General features: G+C 47.9%; 1 protein-coding gene across 2 annotated transcripts in view; it reads left to right on the top strand.

Annotated features, from left to right (window-relative positions):
- The window catches only part of LOC142563808 (uncharacterized), a 144728-nt gene that overhangs the window by 103486 nt on the left and 19226 nt on the right, over positions 1–22016 (top strand). For both annotated transcript variants that reach the window (XM_075674430.1, XM_075674431.1), the window contains exon 3: positions 7566–7774. In XM_075674430.1, the coding sequence (XP_075530545.1) occupies positions 7601–7774 (174 nt within the window). In that variant the 5' untranslated portion in view covers positions 7566–7600. The remainder of the gene's footprint in view (positions 1–7565; positions 7775–22016) is intronic.

Genomic DNA, 22016 nt, shown 5'->3' with positions numbered 1-22016 from the left:
AAGAATCCGAAACCTCCTAGACTGAACTCACTTCGATGCTGGCGTTTCTGGTACTCCAGGAAAGTGCAACTTGTCAATCGAAATTCATTAAAAATTGTTCTCCGGTGTCACTTTTTTAAGCGAGTTCGCAATTCATTGACCTTGAATGACTCCGCGGTGTCAACTCCGCGGCGTCATAGGCTCGAATGTTCACGTAACATTTTCCTTCCGTTAATCGCAGCGATGATGAAGTAATTGCCCCGCGGCTCATCGCCTGCCGAACATATCTCGTCTTTGAAGCAAGTGGAATGAATTACTGCCTTTCGGGCATTACAGACGTGCCCTGACGAATATATCGGGGCGGGCTCAAGACCGCTAATTATTTTGTTCCGAGGATGCGTGCCATTCCTTCGAAGTACGACCGACCTTTTTCGCTTGACTCCCAATTTTAGGCGGCAATGTGTCCCGGCCGAGGAGGTCTAATACTTCCTTGGCGTGTTTGTGGGTGTTGGTGTGCGTGCTTGCGGGTGTTGGTGTGCGCGTTTCTGAGTGTTGGTGTGCGCGTTTGAGGGTGTTGGTGTGCGCGTTTCTGGGTGTTGGTGTGCGTGTTTGTGGATGCTGGTGTGCGTATTTGTGGGGGTGTTGGTGTGCGTGTTTGTGGGTGTTGGTGTGCGCGTTTGCGTGTTTACTTTTGTGTTGGGATGTGAGTGCGTGCGTACGCACGCAGATTTCCAGAACTTTCTTTGGCGATTAAAAAAATACTGACGTGGCCAAAATTCTCAAAAAAAAGGAAACACATCGGACGGGAGATCTTACGGTGGTGGCAGGTTTCGGCGTTGCCTGTGACGCAGAAATCACGCATAGCGACGCCGGAAACCCTCTGTGTCGCCGCGAGAGCTGTCACGCTAAGCCACTGTACGTATCCCCAGCCGCGGAAGCGGTGCTTCATTCTCTTCCCACCGCGCGGCCAGACAGAAATCGCGATCACGGGTGAGGGTGGGCGGCTGCGAGGCACCCGCAAGTGGTGACTCACGCGTATCCTGTCTCTTGGAGAGGGGGGGAGGGGGGCGGACCCACTGTATGTCGCGTGGGTCCTGGCGTCCGCGCAGGGGCTCCGACCCCATGCCCCTGCGGCTTCGAAACAGTGCGCGCCTCAGTTGGCACACCCCACCTTGACATACTGCCGTGACGAGTCCCACCGTAGAGGGTGCAAAAGGCTGGCTCTATTGTAAAGCTCATTTTAACTGCTTTCAAGGAGCTCCCGACATACACCCGCGCACTCAAGCCTTTCTCCGCGATGAACACCCCCTCCACAGGACTCCGCCGCGTTATCCATCGCGGTGACAAAAACGCTCGAGAGTGACGTCCTCGTCTCCATCGACCTATTGCGGAGGTCGATAAGATCGCCACGGGCCGATTGTGTACGCTCGGTTAAACTACCTTCTTTATCGCGTTTTAGACCCTTTAGGCCGATCACGGAGGCACCGAAATGAAACGCGATTCTTGTGCTTTCGCATTTACAGTCGCTCAGCTGTAGCATTGAGCGTGAGCATGGGACGTCATACCCACTCTCATGAGCAGACTCACTCATACTTCTTTTTCCCAGGCGTGAGCGAACGTGAGTAAGGAAGGGATTAAATGCCCGAGTTCCTTCTTTTTCTTATTTTTTTTTCGCGGCCATCGGAACGCGACGACTCGAGTCTTTCACTCCTCGTACTTTCTGCGCACGCTTCTTTGAGCCGAAGCCGAAGCGTGAGGCCTCCAGTTTCGAAGACACAACTTGTGAGCAGCTTCTTATTTTTACTGCTGTATTACTTCTATATATTATTATTATTTTCCATGCCGGGAAGCGTTGAGAACGAAATCCGACCGCAGGAAACGGCGTCTGCTCGCGCTTCCTGGGTTTGGTTTCGCGTACGAACGCCAGCCTCTTCTCCCTACATCGCGCATGCGCACTAACAAGAAAAAAGAGAAAGAGTATGAAGACGACTGGCGATACATATGGCGGCGCGCATACGGGAAGCGCCGCGTAGTGTGAATCATGCGCGCATGTACAGTAATTTTCTCGTCAAAATGTATCGCGAGGTTGAACTGTGGTGAGCCGCAGCTGTTCTTGTGGGCTCGCGCTCGACCGAGCAAGTGCGATGTGAAACGCGCTTCAAGCGGGTTTGCGCCTTAGCGCGTTATAAGAGGCGAGGGATCACCTATAGCTCCTCCAACGATTCCGGGAAGTGTTGCATGCAGCGTCTGGTCGGCACATGGGGCGTGACGTTGTCGCGGCAGAAAGCTGATACGTGCTTCATGTGCACGTTGAAAGACAAAGGAAGAAAGAAGGAGGGAAAGAGCCAGGATGACAAGATTTCCTGTAGTGGATTATGCTCACTAAACATCATTCGGGCATCCTCTTTAGCGCTAGAGGAGTTCATAATACTTTAGTAATGCTGTATACGCGTATACGGAAATCGGCAACCTCCATTTGGGCAGCTCGAACACTGCAGAAAGCTGCGCGCGTCAACTCAACCCGTTTGTCAGCAACGCCTCTGGCATCTGAAGATTAGACAGTATGGCGTGCGTGACGTCACGCGAACGCTTCCTGCACACTGCGTGCAGCTGTATTTCATTTCGAAGTATTCTGGGGCGCGAAAGGAATAGGAACCTCATTTCCTATTCTTTTCGCTCATCGTCATTGGCTCTAACGCCGCCGTAATCGGCCATTCAGCTTGGCGAATAGGAAGTAAATGCCTTCACCTTGGAAAAAATGGTACAAGGGAAGACATCAGACTAAACTTCCGCCATTCTTTACGCACAATTTGATGTACCGTGCGCAGCAAGCTCAGTTTAAAAGAGGAAGTAGATGCACAGAAAGAAGAATAAACCCAGATGAACCTTACCAACGTGGGTTAACAACGACTACTCACGCGTATTTCTTCAGTGTGCGGTTAATTTTTCAGTGCGCACCTAATTTCTGCCTTCTATCCTTTTTTTCTATCGGACTTGTCGATCGCCCACATCGTTGACGCAGCATGCCAGGCACGCTAGTCTGCATCACGTTATCCGCAAAACAATTCACTTGATTGCTGCACATGTCCTGTTGTCTACTCTTACGTGTCGTCTTCTTTCGTGCCATTACCTTCCCAAGATAAACCAGTACCGTTATGCCAACGACCAGTCTCACGCAACGAATATGGATCTTTACACAAAATATAGCCGCAGAAGTTTGCAAGATGCTCTAGTTGGGGGAAAACCTCATGCATCGTTCGCTGCCTCGGCTAACCACGCTGTGTGATAGCGAAATGAGCGTGTGCGAGGGCGGACTTCTTTCTGTCTTGGGGCTCGAGCGAGCAGCCTGTTGCGCATGCCGGAAAGCTGGAAAAAACAGGGTAAGCATGTCACCGCCCCGTGCTCTGTCTGCTTCATTTCCGTGTGCGGCAGCTGCGTACAGCGAAGAATCAAACAGCGAATGAAGCTGAAAAAGTGAAGAAGAAAAAAGAAAAATACGAGCGAGGTGGGAAAGTGGGGTGAAGGCATGTCGAGTCTCTCAGCCATGCGCGTTGCGTGACTCCGCCGTTTGTGCTGCGGGTGCTTGTTAAAGGACTCCTGTAAACTTGAGATGATGATGATGATGTTTATTTCCGTCCCCTTTGAAATGGGCCGGGAACAAAGTCACGTAGCCTGCTTGGTTTAATCGCGTTTAACTACATCTTTCGCTATGCAGGCGTTTGCCTATCAGATCTCGATCTTTCGTATTTAATACCTCTATCTCTGTATTGTACCATTACCGACGCTTGCATTGAATACGGTTTTCCCTCGACCGATACTCTAAAATGGATGGATGGATGAATGGATGGATGGATGGACGCACATAGAGTTCCCCTTTGGAACTCTATGAGCGTCCTCCTCGGAACAAGAGCTTGGAGGGTTGCACCACCAAGCTCTTGTTATTATATTGCCTAATGTCCTACCTATCTTAAAAATAAAAAAAATCGACGATGAATTCCGATATCCAAACTTTCTGAATTCCTATTGTGAATTCTGTTTTTCCAGGACTCCGTTGTTTGTCGTTTTACTACTTTTCTTCCACAAATCTTGCAATCGCCTCTTACTAATCTCTATTGCGGACATGAGCTGCCGTAATGACGGTGCCATCTGGTGGCCAGATGTTTAATCGGAGTTGACACAGAGCGATTCTTGCAGAAACCAACTATGTTCTGCCTAGCTGTCGGTGTAAAGTAATGGCTGCGACGTAACCGTTAACGCGCAAGCTCTTCTTTTTTTCTATTTCTTCGACTAAACCAGTCATATAGCGCGAAAGCGTGTCTCCCGTGTTGCGGTTGGACAGAGCGTTACCGGATGTCGTCGCCATACATATACCAGCGCTGTTGCTACAGTTAGCGCCTCCGGTACTACATGAAGGTCGGCACGTTTATGGACAAACTAACACTCTATATTCACGTACCCTCCACTACGGTGTCCCACTGAACAGTTCCTGGGTGCTAAACGCCACCTTTCTTTCGACTCCCGCCCCCTGTGCGTTTGTTTCAAAAAGAAAGAAAAGCGGTGCTCTGATTGGCGCAGACATAACGGCGCGGACTGTCGCGCTACTTGTGGTCATAATGACTCATCAAAACTGACCAGCATTGTTCGGTAGGGAAGCCTTTATAGGGTTTCTCATCTGTACGCGATGAGAGAGAGAGAGAGAAAGGAAAAGGAAAGACAGGGAGGTAAACCAGAGATTATCTCCGGCCGGTTGGCTACCCTGCATTGGGGCGAGGGGCAAGGTGATGAGATAGGTGAGAGAGAGAAAAGGATAAAACAATAAAAAAAAGAGAATGTGCGATGAGTGGCACACCGCCTTCGGCCTGCATTCAAGCTTTGCGAAACTGACGAGCTTGGTAGCGCCAGGCGCCGTCGCGCTTTCAAGATGTGTATAAGCTCTATTCATCCATCCATACCTACTTAGTTCCAAAGGCTCCGATGTACCTGTAATACACCTACGAATCCCCTGTGTGCAATTACGACCTATAACGCCCGCTCTTGTGCGTGTAGGAAAAGTGCCGTAAGTCCGAATTTTAATGTTTTATTGCTTTTTCGTCACCTACAAGGTTTTGTTATGCACGCGTGATTCAAGTTACCAGAATTTTTTTTTGGAGCGCTCGAGTAAAACTCAATTTATATTTAAGCTTGTGTGTCATTTAAATTCACAGCTCCCCCCTCCCCTTCTCTTACGCGTACGCGTGTAAGGCAGTGAGCTTGTAGTTAATATTTCGATATCTTTGCGGGAGAAAAAAAAAAGCCTGTTGGCCGAAATTTGCCCTAAGAAGTCAATGTAATATTGGCAACTCTGCTCAGACAGCTAAACCTTACGTGCTTTCATTTTCAAGAGCCTCATTGGTAAAACCAGGTTCGAACAGCGGGTTGTTGTTCCTAAGTTTCTGCTAATGATGATGATGATGGTGGTGAAAATAATGATGATGGATCTAAGCTAAATGTGATTATAAATAATAATGTGTGCTGTTGTCGATACGCAGCAACGTTTTCAGATGCGCAGGGCAGTGTTGGATGGTTGGCTGCCGTACGTAAGATCAGGCCCGGGATAACCTAAAATATTCCAATATCTCTCTATTCCAAATCCGCCATTATCCCTCCCAAGTCCGCCAAATAAGAAATGATCTCAAATCTGCTGCCATTATCCTTTTGAGGACCAAGCCAATTCGACCTTTTCTGGATGGGGATAATGATGGAATTGGAATATAAGCAGGTCCATTTCTGTTCCGCGCTGTCATTACACCAAAAATGCACTGCCTGCTCTCCCAAACAGCCACCTTGGGTAATACCCGCCGATTCATTCATTCATTCATTCATTCATTCATTCATTCATTCGTTTATTTCTTGGTGAGTCAATGTGGTGTATCGGGCAGTAAGACGGATAAGGCGTTCCAGGCAGTTTTGCGGCGTCGAAGCGTAGTTGCCACCGCTTGCGTGAGGTGGCAGCACCTATCTTGCAAGCCTGCTCCGCGGCCTGTACAAGGTCTCCCGAGACTACCGCGCGGCGCGCGTGATTTAAGGAGTCTCGGAGTCCACGCTGCTCACCGACATAGTCGGTGTGCATATTTGATTGCTCTTTTATTTTCCGAATATTTTTTTCAGACGTGACTTCGTCTTTAGTGGCAGGGCTAAAGACGCATAATCTAGTGGTCTTGCCCGTTTCGCCACCTATCCGCCCCTATGCTCGCGTGGTATCAAAAACTGTCGAATGACCACCTTTGACGCATAGCTTTGCGTGATCACTCCGTGCGCTTTGTTTTGCCGCGCAGCCTATTTCTGCGCAATTGAGCTTGCTCATTTTTTTCGCCTCACTGTTTTCATTCTGACGTTAGTTTTCTTCGAAGAGGGTAGCTGTGGCAAAAACGGAACATAATCTTCCCATATGAACAGGCGTTCTAAATCCGATGGGCTTCGTTTTTTTCATAGAACGGGAAACTAACAAGAGGAAGGCCTTGTACAACTGAAAACGAGCAATGTAAACGTTACATAAAAGAAAAAAATTACAACAAACTGAATTGTATCGAGAAGTGTCCACTTTGAGAGATCGAAAGTGCAAATGATCAACGAAAGCAGTCGTACTAATACGCCTCCCGTAGAAAGTCGAGGTAGAAGAAAAGGCCTGATATTGATGACTTCTTGAATAACCAGTTAATAAACGTAGACAATATAGTTAAAATTCAACAAAGGACGAAATACTAAGAACACGAATTAGCAAGCAAGTTACTTGTGAAAAAAAGAAATAATCGAGGTGGGTGACATGATGATCCCCCTTTTCTGACCAGAAGTAAGGTCGCATAAGACCCAACCAATTCTACGCCGTAACGCCCATCACCTCCTTTTTGAACGTTTCGACTTCCCTCACCGTACTTTGCGCTCCCGCTTAATCTCTTCCTTCATTGGGGGTGGAGGAAAAGGTCTGCATAAACTAGATATCCTAATTAGAACTGCAATTGTTACCCTAACGGAGATCTCTTGTCTAAGCGTTGGCTTTAGCCTGCAACACCCTTTGTTCGCATTGTAATTCGGGGAAGTTGCTATAACGATCCGTCCTCATCAGCACCACTTCAGATAGCTACAAGCAAGGGAACTCGGGGCAATGTGCTGACTACCAACCGAGTTGATTACATGGAGCACAGCTGCTTATATATCCCACCACGTCCCTCCTGCAGCCCGCGCCTGCGCCACACACAATGGCGAACAATGAACGCGAGTCACTGTGCATAAGGTACAAAATGTCCTTAAGCACATGTTCGACGTAATAGAGAAGTCTTTCAGTGCAGTGAAAACTTCTTTCAAGGTCGCTAACTGTCTGTAGACGAAGTGTTGTCCCGACTAACAACGGGTGGTTGCCGAGCGCCCTAAGATTGTAGCATACTGCTTAAACTGGTTCTCGTATTTTTGTTTTTCATTCTTTTCTTTTTGTCATCTGTTCTGTGTCGCAGTGCGAGAATTTGAATGACCAAGTGACTTCTTCGGCTTTGATGTTCATTGGTTGCTCATAGTTTCGTTTTGTCTCTCTTTCTCTCGCTCTGCTTGCGCAGTAATTGACGGCGTGATCGAGCCATAGGCGGTCGCCATGGGCCAGAAGATGGGCAAGCAGCGCTCGGCGGACATCACGCCGGCGCCCAAGGACAAGGTGAAGCGGCGCAAGAGCAAGCGTGAGGCAGCCAACGGGGACACCCAGGGCACCATCACGCCCACCGGCGACGGGGTGGTCGCCGCCACCACTGCCGTCCAGAAGGGCACGCAGGTGAGTTCGGCAGTTTTGCGCTGCAGTCGAATAGCATACTCGCGGCTCGCTTCGTCTCTTCTTTCTCTCTCAAACTTCGCCCGTGGCCATTGAGAGAGATGTCGATACAGAGAGGCCCCTTTCTTTCTAAGACCCGTTTCCCCAACTCCCTCCACAGGCGTAGAAAAAAAGGGAGGAGAAAGAAAGAAACAAAATGGCAGCTGAATAAGCGTTTGCCGAGTCTGGTGGATCGCAAAGTACACTGGCGCTTGCACCCCGTCAAACAAAAATTTGCTACGCGTAGCAGGAAAGTCCCGCACAGAGTTCAATAAGTAACGGCGTACTAAAGATGAACTACGGCTTATTGATTCACTGGAAATATCGCGTGCGCACCCTGCATTTTTTTTTTGTGACCGTGGGGGGTCTTCTAGTTTATCGTCAAATTGTCGAGAATGGTGTCAGAGATAGGGAAGAGTAATACCCGTGTCACACGGGCCTTTGGAAGGCCTTCCAACCGATAGTCAGTTGACTCAAAGGTCAAGTTCGAGCTGCTACATGGGCGGTTTCGACGGCCGCCGAGTCAATAGTCTATCGAGTCAACGGAGCACCTTACAGCTCTATCGAAATCTCGATGGCCTTTGAGCGACGGAAACGGAAACAGCGCGAACATGCCCTCTCGTTCACAGCGTGCTCCAACTCACGGTTAGAAAGAACAAATCAAACCAAAATACTCTAAAAATACTATATATGAGTGTTATCAATTATTCCATAAAGTATTTTTGCCACTTGATATGCGCGAACTACACACACTCTCGACAACAGCGACGTGCAGCGACGCAAACGTTGCCGCAGTTTCGCTACTCAACAACTTAAAAACTAAACATATATGTAAGGCAATGTATAAACAATTGTTTTAATGTATAAACAAACATAAAAGAAATTATAGTGATTTTAAGTGGTTTTAATGCTGTTTAACTTTTTGTGACATGAAAACGAAAATAAAGATACGCAACGCCACACAATTTGGCGAGAAACGCCGGAACCACTCAACGGCCTTTCAAAAGTGCCGTGTAGCAGTGCGACAACTCCTTTGAGTCGATAGAGTTCTGGCGTTTCGAAGGCCGTCGACTGGAAGGCCTTCCAAATGTGCCCGTGTGACACGGGTATAAGTTTGATGAGAGGAAGTGCGTAGAGGCGTGTCAGAGGAGCCTGTATTTCTGGTCTGCTAATCCACATTAAGGTAAAGGGGAAGAGGACCGAACACAAAAGTAGAGGAAGAATAATAGTGATGATGGAAAAATGCTATGTGACAAGCACCTGCTGCCCGATAAGTCCGACAGGATCAGTGTCGCTAGCAGCAGCTGCGCAAGAAGGCTCATACTATATATAGGGGATCATTTCTTTTTAAAGTTTTGTGCAATTTTTAAACACCACCTGTTTCGGACCTCTTAAATTTTTGGACCTTTAACAAAAATAAACAGCCCGTATAAAAGCGTGTACACACATCGGCTATCTACATGCAGCGTAGTCAGCTGTACATAGTTCAGCTTGGATATTTCGACTCCGAACAATGATGACCCTGCTCACCCTGGAAGGCGACTGAGTTCAAGGATTGCCCCTGTCCGTTCAGCTATGAATCGATCCGACCATGGGCGCATCCCCCTTGATACACAACGCGACCTCTGTCCTTCAGAGGGTCATTAGGAGCAGTAGGACCTTCGCGCGGTTCGCGTCGCGTCGGTCCAAACTCGCGCTGGCGAATAGCAGGCCCGTGGGGCCCTAGTACAGCGACGTTGAATACGCAACACATCTTCTTCAGTCGGGAATTGCGATGGACTGTCTATTAGCTATTCTGCATGATGTGCTTATGCGATACGCGTATACTGCATTCGTTACACTTTTTGGAAGTGCACTCGCGCGTGCTTATGTCTTCGGAACGTTGCGCATTTACGTACACGTAGGTATGTGCATGTTTGAAGTCTTTAGGTGTGTGCCTTTGTAGTATCCGTGCGTGGTGCTGCGGGCGTATGCATGCACCGATATGTGTTTAATTCTAAACTTGTATAGCGTCCTTGCGTGTCTGTGCCAGCCGATAGCATAATTAGTGTATATGGGCACGCGCCCGAGGGAGATGTGGGTGCGATATCCGTGTTCACGGTATGGACCATTTTTAATGGCAACACCGAATTGGTATTTGACTACTGATTACAGCCGAACTGTGGCCTAAGGCGTCCTATGGGCCACTATTTTTTTTCTCTGGATAATGTGGAGGTGTTTCTGCTATATTTGCCTTAGTACTAGATCGGTTTTCCGTTTAAGAATGGACCGTAATGTGCGTACGAGACGGGCGTCTAGAGCACGTGTTCCCGCTCAAACGCGAGGCCATTGACAGGGTGGAAAGAATGTCGCAACGGGAATCCCGCGTCACAGCGTTTGCCTGTCGACTGACGGCACCGCTGCGAAGCGTTTTACACAAAAGCGAAGCTGCTGCTTTTGTCTGTGTTCACCGCGTGCACGACGAAGGACTGTGTCGGTTGACTACGCAACTCGAAGATAACGTACGCGTGACATCAAAGGGTGCCCTTGAGTTGGCGTCGAGTTATTCTTTGTGAAATATCTGCAATCTTCGAGCATTCAGGTCTACATTGTAACGTTCGCCTTGTACGTCAAAGTGGAACAGGAAAGAAGGTTTAGGCAAAGAGAATAAAATTCACAACGCACTGAAACTGCTAAGGTAAAAATACCTTTTTTTCTTCTTTTAGCAATGAGATGGGGCGAGTGCAATTCAGCGCTGGATGGCTTGTAATAAGCGAACCTGTTCTGCTTGTATTGGTAGCAGTAAGACGTGAAGGGATGGTTTTTACACGCTTTGGTTTAATCTTGAAGAGCATGATCAGAATTCATCGAGGCAAGCTCGCGAATCGGGCCCGTTGGTCCGTGCCTGTAATAGTACTATTTTTGAAGCGCGAAAGGTGGCGCACACACATAGGGGACACACTGCTGGCCTTTCTTTTTCTTTTTTTACATAGAGTCACCATAGAAGCTGTCCCTTCTACTTCCACTTACATTCACCGACGCCCTTTATGTCTTTGTATCTTATTCGTTTATTATTTATTTAAACATTTGCCCCGCTTGACTAATGTTATCTTCACCTGTGTACCCGCACTTTTTTTCGTGTGCCTCAGCTAGAACGCTTTTAAAAGTGCACCGTGAAGAGTACATAGGGAAAAAAAACACCTGCCGTGTTTTTTTTTTACTTGACCAGAGAATATTTGGCATCCGTATTTTGCGGTGTCACGTTTTCCTGATCGTCAGTAATCGCGTACAAAAACCTCAGCGCACTTTGTCTGTACTGACTAAATGTTTTATACATATAAAAAGGACCCGCGCGAGGCATATTAGAGAGTTTTAATGCATTCGGTATTCAGGCAAGCGCGGGCTATTTGCCGGATGAGCGCCGGCGTAAACGTAAGAGGCTATATTGGTGGTGCCAGCTGGTGGCGCAGAGCTGAACCAGGCAGACACAGAGCCAAGTATATTCTTCGCCGCTACTGGTGAAATTTTTTAGTCAAGTTCGCGATTACGCCGCTGTCAAAAAATAGCACGAGCAGGCTGCAGCGAAGTAGAACTTGCAATATTAGCCGTGTGTTTTTCGGGTTGAGCTCTGCTTCGATCATCAGGCGGCTCCACTGCCCACGTTTACGCCTCCGCCCATCCGGCAAACGCGGGTGATGGTTTGCCGGAATTCTGGGCACGCTAAGAATATTACTCGTCTTCCAAGCACGTTTCCACCTTGAGACTAGCCGTGTTGTATCTCAGGGGGCGGGGTTTAAAGACTATCTCAGTGCCGCCTTTATACGCGAGATCTTCGGTCTGCGGAACGCGCCAGAAACGATCGACGGCCACTTGTCTGCAAAGTGCAACGACGCATTCCACTGAAGCGGGAATTTTCTTACGGCTGACGGAGTTCGGCTACACGAAAAGAAAATCATGCGGATCCGTGTACACGCACTGTGGAAAACTGTGAACGCGGAGCTTCTACGTATAGATAGTGAATACGTCGTCGTTATGCGATGTGTATGTTAATGTAGATGCTACATGTTACGTGATGTAGAATCGAGCCCAAATATTTACGGAAAGTTTACATTTACCAGTGAGCTGCGATCAATTAACGTTGCGGGTTTTACGTCATTTCCGGCGAGCGGTATTGTCGGCGTGTTCTCCTAGTTTCGGTTTTAGTTTCAGTGCTTCTTTCTGGAAGCGATGGAGTTCAAGGCCGTTGCATAGTAGCATTTACTAGTTAGCAGTTGAGATAAACAAGATACGCTTCGACTATTGGTGGGAAAGAAAGTACGAAAAAGATCGATAGAGCCAGGTCTGTCACAGGCTTAGGTATACGTCGCTAATTGAAGCACAGCCTCGGAGATTGGCCGGCGCGCGCCTTGCGTTGCCTGATCTTTGAGGCTATGGATAAAGTAGTGATGAGCCACAGCAGTAGATACATTAAAACCGGATGAGCTTAAGCAGACTGAGTGGCTGTTTCTTACGAGCTCGTTCCAAGAAGATCGCCTACATCGGCGTCAAAAAACGCCTTTGCGGTCGTTTCGTGACGCACCCGCAGTTACATCGAACTTGATTTTGCATTTAGTCCGGTTCTTACGCGTGTTTCGTTGCAGTTTGGCCTCTAGGTTGACTTCTTCATTCCTTGAACTCTCGTCACTGCTTCACGTTAGAGCCTGCATACCCGAGACGGTCTTTCTGTTTACGTCAGCGAAGACGACGGCTCGTTCGAGGCTGTACAGTAGTCCCGTGACCGACTCAAGCACTACACGACGTGCCCGTACGCTCACAATGGCCAATTAAACATTCTCGCGTTGCGCAAGCCAGCCTGCTTCTTCGTATGGCGGTGTATGTGGACGCTGAAACGCTCGATCTCCGCAGAGTGCTTGCGGCGCGCAGCGATCGACGCGAATGTAAACACACGCGGGCTTTGGAAAGGGGTGTACATGCGTTGTACGTGCGCCCAAGGTTGCAGCTGCGGCCGGGCCCGTACCCCGTTCTGTTTGCCGCGATTCGCGTGGCTGGAGTTCAACCGGGCTTTTCATTCGCTATACCGGAAGAGGAACCGCGACGCAAAACTGCCGCCGGGCCTTGATTTTTTTCCATCGGCCATCGCGTAATAAATGGGATCTGCCGCTCGATTGTTTGGCGATGCGTTTCGTTGGCGTCAGCCTGGACTGCGGTGTGAGATATACGGGGTGTGCTCATAAAACCTCCCCAATTTCAAAACGAAATTAAAAAAAAGAAAATGAAACTTGAGGTGCACAGAAATGTGCGGTTTCTGGCGTCGTGTGAAGCAACTCGGAAGGTTTTGTCGTCACTCAAACAATCTGGTGGTTTCTGTAGAAACTCACGTGGAATACTTCGTCGGGCACGAATGGGCGACTTCGTTTCCGCATACCACACCACACACTGGGCTCTCTCTTGAGGTGTTGTCATTTCTGGTATTTATTAAGCGCCTGAAACAAAACAAGAGGTTACAAAAGAAAATCCACAAAAAACTAACTTTTTTGAATTGCTTTACGCAATGCTACAAACCGCAGGTTTCTATGTATCATAGTTTTCCTTTTTTTTATATTTCATATCGAAATCGGGGAGATTTCGTGTGGTCACCCTGTATATCTGGCACCGCGGTCGACACCCTCTGCGATTGTTGCTGGCGGCGGAAAGCGTATTTGTTTTGCCCTGACGGCCTGCACGCTCTTAATATCGGGCACGCTTCAGGTAGTCTGGCTGCGACTGGTTTGCATATCGCATACACAGGTTCGGCGCTCGTCCTTGTTTGCGCTTTGTTCGCGCTCGTGTACTTGTGTGTGCATAGTCTTTCCCTGCATTATCTACAGCGGAATGCGCTCGCGTGACCGCAACGCGCACTGATTTTTTTTTCTTTTTTTTTACGGAGCTTATTAGGGGAAAATCGACCGCTGTAGTCGTCCAGCCGTGTGTGTGACACGATTACACGCCTGTAAAATATCTCGACTTTTTCTTTTGCTGGCCGTATTCATTGAGCAAGCACGTTTTGATTTGTTTTGTTGTTCGAAAAAGCTGTAGTTTCGAACAAACTGTCCTATTTGAATGGTCGCCTCCCAACGTTCAGCTGTCGCCAACCCAGCTAGCTAAAGATAAATCTTGCGGTAAAAATAAACCACCAGCGCTTCTGCGCACTTCGTTTTCTCTGGAATTTCGTAAACTGTCACGCGTTTACGGGCACGTTTTGGTACCCAAGTGGACAGACTTCGGTACCCAGCTTGGGTATCCAGGTGCAGTTTCTTTTGGTGTGCAGGTTGGTTACCCAGATAGAGGTTTCGGTACCCAGGTTGGGTACCCAATTGCACAGGTTTCGGTACCCAGCGGGGTGGAGGCACCATGACGTCATGACGCACTGACTCGCTCCGTTCCTGGGATCACTGAGGCTGCCACACGAGAGGACAGCCAGAAGCACTGCAGCACTGTTGTTTATATTTTTATGTAAACAAGGTTATCATACCTAGCTTTATTGCTAAGTGACATGCTCGAACGTCGCTTTGTCGCAGACGTTACGGTAACGTCCATGACACCAAGTCTGGCAGTTGAGAATACCTTTGGTGACAAATTAAAATACCTTATAAGCACTCCAAAACTCTCGTGATTACTAAGTGTCACCGTTTGATGTGAGAGGCGATTGTGATATTTTGTTTAGCTTTGGCAATCTCTTTTCAATATATTCCTTCAGGACAGTCTAATGCCCCGTCGGGTTTCCTGTTTGGCGTAAATTCGTTCCGCTGTAGCTACACCGTGTGTATTATTGGGAAAGCACGCGGATTCATCCGACTCTCGTCATTTGTTAGTTTCTTTTTTTCCCCCATTGAGTAAAACGCTTGATTGAGCTGGTTTTCTAGCTTTACCGAGGCACAGGGGTTTTGTTTTTGTTTTTTTCCTCACTGGAAAGCAGGCATATTGTCGCGGACAATGGACCAGAAGCCGCGGCGTCCGCAGTAATGAGCAGGTTTATCGGGTGTTCCCTTTGTTTAACTACCGGTGCTGTTGTTTTTGCTGTTGGTGTTATCTAGGACCGAGTTAGCTTCCTTCAGCAGTCGGTGATTATGTGTCACCCAGTTGGTTTTTCTTTCTCTGTTTTTTTTTTTTTTCATACGGCAGCTCTCTGTGCAACGACTACGCGCCAGTGGATACGCAGCGAAGTCATGACGCTTCGTGGCCTTCGGAAAGCTAGCGAGAACGTGCCGCAGTATCCGAGGCCGTCCGTTTGACGACTCCGATTTTGATATACGGAGCTGGCTAACATATCTGCACGACGGGTAAAGACTTCCCTGAAGTCATCCGTAAATGCACATACTGTTGGTGGAAGAAGCGCCCAAGTATACTCATTCATAGTCGAAACGAGGCGACTCCCTTCTCCACTTCGTCCTGTTAAAAAAAAGGTCTGGAAAATTGGAACTAAAATTTCGATATCCTGCAACGTTGCTTTCTTGCATTAGCATAAGTTTTACTTTTCTTTTCCTCTGCCAAAAAATAAATTAATTTTCTGATGGCGAAATTATTGATTATACTTGTTCAGCATTCTTTTATTGTCTAAATATAGTACCAATCATTTAATTTGATTACTATGCAAAATTTGACATTTTCGCTTGATTTATTTCTTCGAGGGTAGCGTACAGAAACGCGTTTACGTTTTATTGGTGCTCGCCTCCAAATGACAGCTATTTCAGACATCTATAGTCGACTACAGTATGAGCTAAAACATGAACAAAATGTCATAGATTTTCCAAACTCCAGAGGAAACTTAACAATACCACGCTCTTTTTTTTTGTACTAGGAGCCCACTATAATCAGAAAAAAAATTCGCTACAGTTTCCAATATAAGCAAGCAGTTCTTCAATTTCAACCTTGACCGAATCGCAAAAAAAAAAAAATTAACGTCCTATCAACGTACATTCAAACATGAGCAATTCCGAAATCATTGCGTTGTTCCGTTTCCAGGTTCGCTGCATTTGTAAGAGCGGCCAAATTTACACCAAAAAAATGTACACTTGGGAGTCGGCACCATTACGTGCGTAGAAACCAATTAGAGGGATAACACGTAGCGCTTGCATGTAATTACGCGTAAAACGCGTTCGTTCCGGTTCGCGTTTCAATTTGTTCTGATGAAACTTAAGCTGCGCATTGCTGAGCACCAGTCGGTCAGAATTAATCCGTTGCCCTCCAATGTAGCGTCTCTCAAATCCCCGTTGTCATTGCTTTGGGAGGTTCACCCTCACGAATCAATCAGTCACGTGTAACACGTAGGTTATAATCAAACGTCCATGACGTCACGTAGTGCCGTCAGACATTGCACTGCCGCTGTTCAGCCAAGGCATGTCCCCTGTGCCAAAAAGGGACGTCATTAACGACTGACGTTTCACGTTCTTGAATTGCTCTCAGCACCCACCAGCCTGGCCGACAGTTGGTAATGCTTTCTTCACACCGTCGGCCTGCGGAGTCTCCGCAGGCGCTATAATTGGGAGTGCTCGGCAGCAAACGACCCTCTTGTCTCCCGACGAAAGCTGTCGGTGTAAGGCTCGGTATTGTTCCTCCTTTATGGCCGGTCTGGCTCGGTACCGCAGCGCCCGCTTTCCTGGCTTTGTGTACTGAATGCTGAATGTTAAGTTAGATGTCGTGGCCTTTACATGAATGAATATGTTTCTTTCTTGTCTTCTTTTATTTTACTTCAAAGATTTTTTAAGTCTACAAGATTTACCCGAATTACGAATCACTGCAGAAAATTATTAGTCCAGGCGGATACTTCAAAGATTTTTAACAAGATTTACCCGAATTACGAATCACTGCAGAAAACTATTAGTCCAGGCGGACATCATTTACGAATAAAGCGAAAGCAATTTATTCGTAACTAATTGACTTCTTAGTTCCGAACTTTACGGCAAATATTTTTATTGCAGAGTTAGATGGAATCGTCATGAAAGCCTAGTTATGCGTTCCCATATTTCAACATGGCAATGTAGACAGAAATAGATGACGTTAAATTATTCGTTCAGTTTACGTGGTTACGTGCGCGGCACCCCGAAACGTGGTTGTCCGTCCAACTCATCCATGACATAAGTGTTCCGTAAAATGGAGGTGTAGTCCGAATGGGCGCTTTATGCAATTCCCTTGATCCTCGTCATCAGCCTGATAGTCTGGAGGCTCTCAAGAAATTTTTGTATGAGAGCGGACTGAACAAGAGGCTTTTAAGAGTCTTGGAGCGGGTAAGGTTTTCCCCACCATCTTCATCCTCATAATCAACGTCTTCTCTGTTCTTTCTGTCTACGCCACCAACCACCTTCCACCAACGCAACGCCGAGTAGCAGGTGGGAACGTTGATTCAGGCCGACCTCTCAGCCTTTCTATCATACCTCTCTCTCTCTCTCTCTCTCTCTCGATTCGACGCATAGTCACTTCGACAGCCAGGGCGAGACAGACCGCTTTATCTTGCGGTACGGCGAAGTTTCATTTCACGCTGCCCGACTACGTCACAGGGGGTTGTACCATGAGCCGAACTTCTCGGAGAGGCATGCATAATTAGGTAAATTGAACTAATAATTCGATGCTAGTTATTTCGGTCTTCATGACTAGTTTGAGATTTTAAAACACGTGTCTAGGCTTCTACGACTATTTCCTTCAACTGTGCTATAAAAATGTGTCGTAAGGTGTTAACTAGGCTAATTAATGCAGTTATTTGAATTAGTGAATGAATTGCTTTGGTTTTCTCTTTTTTTGCAAGTGACGTCTGCCAGAGCAGATTATTCATCTGTAGTGACGTAATTGTAGTCAATTTTGATGGCTTTTTGTGTTCGAAGTAAAAAGACACTAGTATCATAAAGTTTCAGGAACACGCTCGAACTCGTTAAGGGTAGATTTGTTTTCTTCGTTAGCCAGTGTCTCGGAGAAGCCAAGTTGGCGTTCACAGAAGTCCTGGTGGTTCAGTGTTCGTAGCTAACATAAAAGTGTTCCGTGAGCGTTAGCGTTACCCATGGGAGAGCTATACTTCTACTCATATTCGCTCGGTCATGTTCCAACCCACGCTTCAAAGAAAGCGCTTGCTCGAAAACGAATTCAGTGTTCCCCTTGAAATATTACTCACAGGCGTAAAGGAACAGCAGAATACGGAAAGCAAACAAGCTGTCGATGTTTAAGAACCGATTCATGCAAATGTGGCACTCCGAACGTTGCTTGTTTATATTTGCTAAAGAAGGTCCTGTGCTCACTAAAGTGCCGCATGGTACTTTCTTTCGTTTCGCTGCAACAAGCAAGGACATTCAGCAATCCGTAACTTCTTCCATATTAGCATTCCACGTACAGTGTAATCCACTCTGAACGGGTACCGATTACTGCTGAGATATACGGTGAAGGCATGCAATTTATTTATTTGCTCGCGGATGGCTGCGCCCAACAGCATCATATCAGCCACTTCCTCATGACCTAGTCAAAGAAATGTCGCACTTAAAATGCATTCATTACCAAATTAGGTGTTCTCCTTAACAGTTCTCATACTGTGTACAACTAAAGCGAAGAGTCTTAATGCACCATCAGGCAACTACAGCGTACTGCACTCAAACGCAGCCGCATAGTGCATATGCAGGCGGTCTTGCCTGCTCGTAGAAAGTCACTGACACATCTCGTGCTCTTGAACCTCTCTCTCTCTGCCCCTCTCCCATCCTACCCCATCGCGAGTCTTGGTGCGTTATGCCACAGACGGTCCGCGGCGGGAAGCTATAATTGGGTGGTCGCCGCTTGTCCCCCCTCCTCTTGCCTGTGCATGCATGGCGGCACCGCGTCTGCACGCGCTCGCTGCTCGCCTCCCGTCCTGTCGCGGACGCCACATGGCTGCCGCGGTCTGGAAAGGGGGAGGGGGGGGACTTCGAGCCGCCGCTGTTGTTTTACGCGCTCGCCCTTAAAGGGGGCGCTGCCATCCACCCCATCCGCTGTACCGCTCTCTCTCTCGCTCTCTCCATCGGTTGGCTCATGATAGGCGCCACCCGGCGCTGTGACGCGCCGTGTAGGCAGCGGCTTCTGGTGCGCCGCTGCTCTTGTGCACTCAGGTGCCGTTATGTACACAATGCCCTCCCTCCCCCCTCCATAGTTGAAGGCGATAAGTTTTCTATAGCCCTGAACAGCAGTACCGCGGAACGATACGCAGGGCTACGCCCTCCTGTGGGACACGTATCCCTCCTAGGTATGCCGTGCGACAAAATGCACCCATCGTATAGCAGACGACGGAGAATGCGGATGAGAGATGACTGAGCAGACGGCGTGTGCGTGTGAACGCCTGGCTGGAGTACTTAAGCACGATTCTTAAGCGTAACACGTCTGGAGCGCACGCATATTTAAAGCTGTGGTATTTACCTTACAAGTTTCAGTGGGCTTGATGGTAATAATACCTACGCATGTTGTGGGAAAGTGTACAGAAAGCACAGTATACCTATATACAGTATAGACATCCAGGTTCTGGCAGTCGGATTGTGACAGACCAGAAGAGAACATATTCGTAAACATAACTCGATATCTATTTGAGAAACGGGAACAGGACAGGATTTGAAGCTCCTCGTTGGGTTGAGTGCGTCTTTAACGTTTTTACCTGGCATGTTCTGCGTACTAGTACCGGTGCTCGTTGCGGTATGTCCTTATTACGCACTCGTGCACCAGGTTACGAACATTTGCATTTGTTACTTGATTCGTGCACGCATATTGTTCGCCGCGCCATCTGTCGATGATGCCTCGCGCTGCTTTACTTATTGTTACACCAGAGGCGGGCGCGTGCTTATCAGACCCCCTTGACATTTGAAAGTTCGTTGCTCTAGTTTGCGTCAGCTGGCGGGCATTGACACATGAAAGCCTGGTGAGTGGGCGGAAATATGCGCATAATCCCGAGCACTGGGTGGAAGGAACCTTTTGCTTCTACAGCTCTAGAAATTGCTATGGTGCCCCAAGCTTGTTCCGGATGTCTAACGTCGTGTTAACGGCCGTAGTCTGAGACGTTACTATGACATCACAGTCTCTGATGGTGGCAGTACATTTGCGCCTGGATTCAAGCATTCCGCTGTCATACGTTCCCGGCCTGTAGTCAGCGAATCGCTCCTCACGAAAGCGTCTCTAACGTTGTTGCGAACCCGAGGACCGTTGAGACTTTTATGCAGGTTTGGGTATGCGCGCATACTCGTATCTCACGAACTTGTCGCGGTGTCACGCAAGGAGGAGCCAAAGCTCATGAATTGGCAGGCCAGGAATCGAGGTGTTTAATTATGCCCTTCCCTCATCCCGAACGACCTTGTTTCTTTGACTCGCGCAGATATCAGTATATGCTTGTCTTCGTCTGGCGTACTATCCGGGTGCAGCTGTGTAGAGTATAGGTTGAAAGTAACTTGATCTATAATTCGTATTTCTTGGCGTCTCACGGGATTAATTCTAACCACACATGTACTGTACTGGTGTATGCGGCCTCCCTATCATTATCTCTTGTAAGGTTGCCACTAGTAAACAAAAATCACGTACCTTCTTTCAACAGAAGCTATAGCTTCCGTGCCGCTGCACGGAACTGTTAGGATTATTCTCTGCTCGAGAAGAACACAACCGCACAAGGACACATATACAGGACTGCGTGGTTGGCAGGATGGTTGACACATTGACATGATTGTGTAGTAGTTTTCCTGCTTTCTTTTTTTTTTTTGCGGCGACAATTATGCTAACAGACATGCACCAACTTGCCCGCCAAGCTTTTCTCATGCACGGAACTAGCCTGGTCGATGGCGTAGGGGGAGAGTGGTCAGGGGCACCGTGCATAGCCCCGCCTGGTTAGGCTCCGGGGTCTGGGTTCCTGAACCATGCGGGGTGGATGCCGTTTCCAGGAGGGGTTCTCAAACAAAGGGTGAGGGGCATTGTGGGGAGGGGAGGATATTTCGTTGTTGCGATGAAAAAGCACCACGAGGTTTGTGCGGAGGGGCGGGGGGCGAAACATACAAAAGAAGCGATCCGGCTGGCGTTTGTGTCGGCCTTGGGTACCCCTGCTGTTGTATACGGAGGAAGAAAAGGGCTCCCCGCCGACTTGTGGAGGGCTGAGCTGGGCGGAAGTGACGTCACGTTTCAGTAGCTTCCACCAATGCGAGGGCGCGGGGTTCTTCCTGATTGTGTCTTTTGCGTTACGGGAAAGCTCGTCGTGAACCCCAGCTGTTTCTGTACGTGCTGCCTGTTTTATTTATTTAATTAATCACGAGAACTGCCTGGCGAGAGTCTTAACAGTTAAGTCGCAGCTTTTGATGGGCGCCTAGAATGTCGACGCGTTGCGCTCGATGGGTTCCTTCGTTCATGTATATTTTCATCAATGTGTGGGAGCAGCAATTAGCTCTTCCCGTCTCTCTCTCTCTCTCTCTCTCTCTCTCTCTCTCTCTCTCTATTTCTCTCAGTTGCTAAGTTGAGCTAATGACCACGAGCCACTTGTCATCACTCCGTCGCGTCCTTTTTTTTTCTTGTTTTCCTGTGAGCTGCATGATACGCTATTCCTGCCTCATAAGCCTAGGTGAGCGTTTTCCCTTCGTGTAGCCTCAACATTGGTTTCTGTTTGAACCGCCTTTTTTTTTCTGCTATCTGTGAGGCTTGAAATGTGTCTTGACCACCACTCCTAAAACATTTGCACCATTTGGGGTGTATATTTGTTCCCACAGCGATAATCGTTATCTGCCTCGCTAGCGTTTGCTTTCTTGAAATCTCGGCGCTCGCTACTTTCCTGTCGAGAATGATGTGTCATGCTGATAACGCGCGAGCTGTTCGTGACTTGGAATTACCGGGCTCGCAGCGTTAAAGAAAGGAAATACAAGATAGATGACGATTATACACTCTACACTCTTAAAAAAATTTACACCCTTTGGGGCGTATCTTGTCCCACAACAATAATCGTCATCTGTCTTGCCCACGTTTCCTTTCTTTAACGCTGCGAGCCCGGTATTTCCCAATCACGAACGGCATGCGCGTTATCAGTGTGAAGCAGCATTCTCGACAGGAAAGTAGCCAGAGCCGAGTTTTCAAGAAAATAAACGCCAGCAAGGCAGATGACGATTATTGTTGTGGGACAAATACACACCCCAAAGGGTGCAACGGTTTTAAGAGTGTAGAAACAGTTTGCACCCTTTGGGGCTATATATTTGTCCCACAACGATAATCATCTGCCTTGCTTGCGTTT

Source organism: Dermacentor variabilis, chromosome 11, assembly GCF_050947875.1.
Source record: "Dermacentor variabilis isolate Ectoservices chromosome 11, ASM5094787v1, whole genome shotgun sequence".
In the NCBI taxonomy this organism is placed as follows: Eukaryota; Metazoa; Arthropoda; class Arachnida; order Ixodida; family Ixodidae; genus Dermacentor; species Dermacentor variabilis.
The sequence above is the reverse complement of the archived record's forward strand: the minus strand, read 5'-3'. Positions and strand labels throughout refer to the sequence as shown.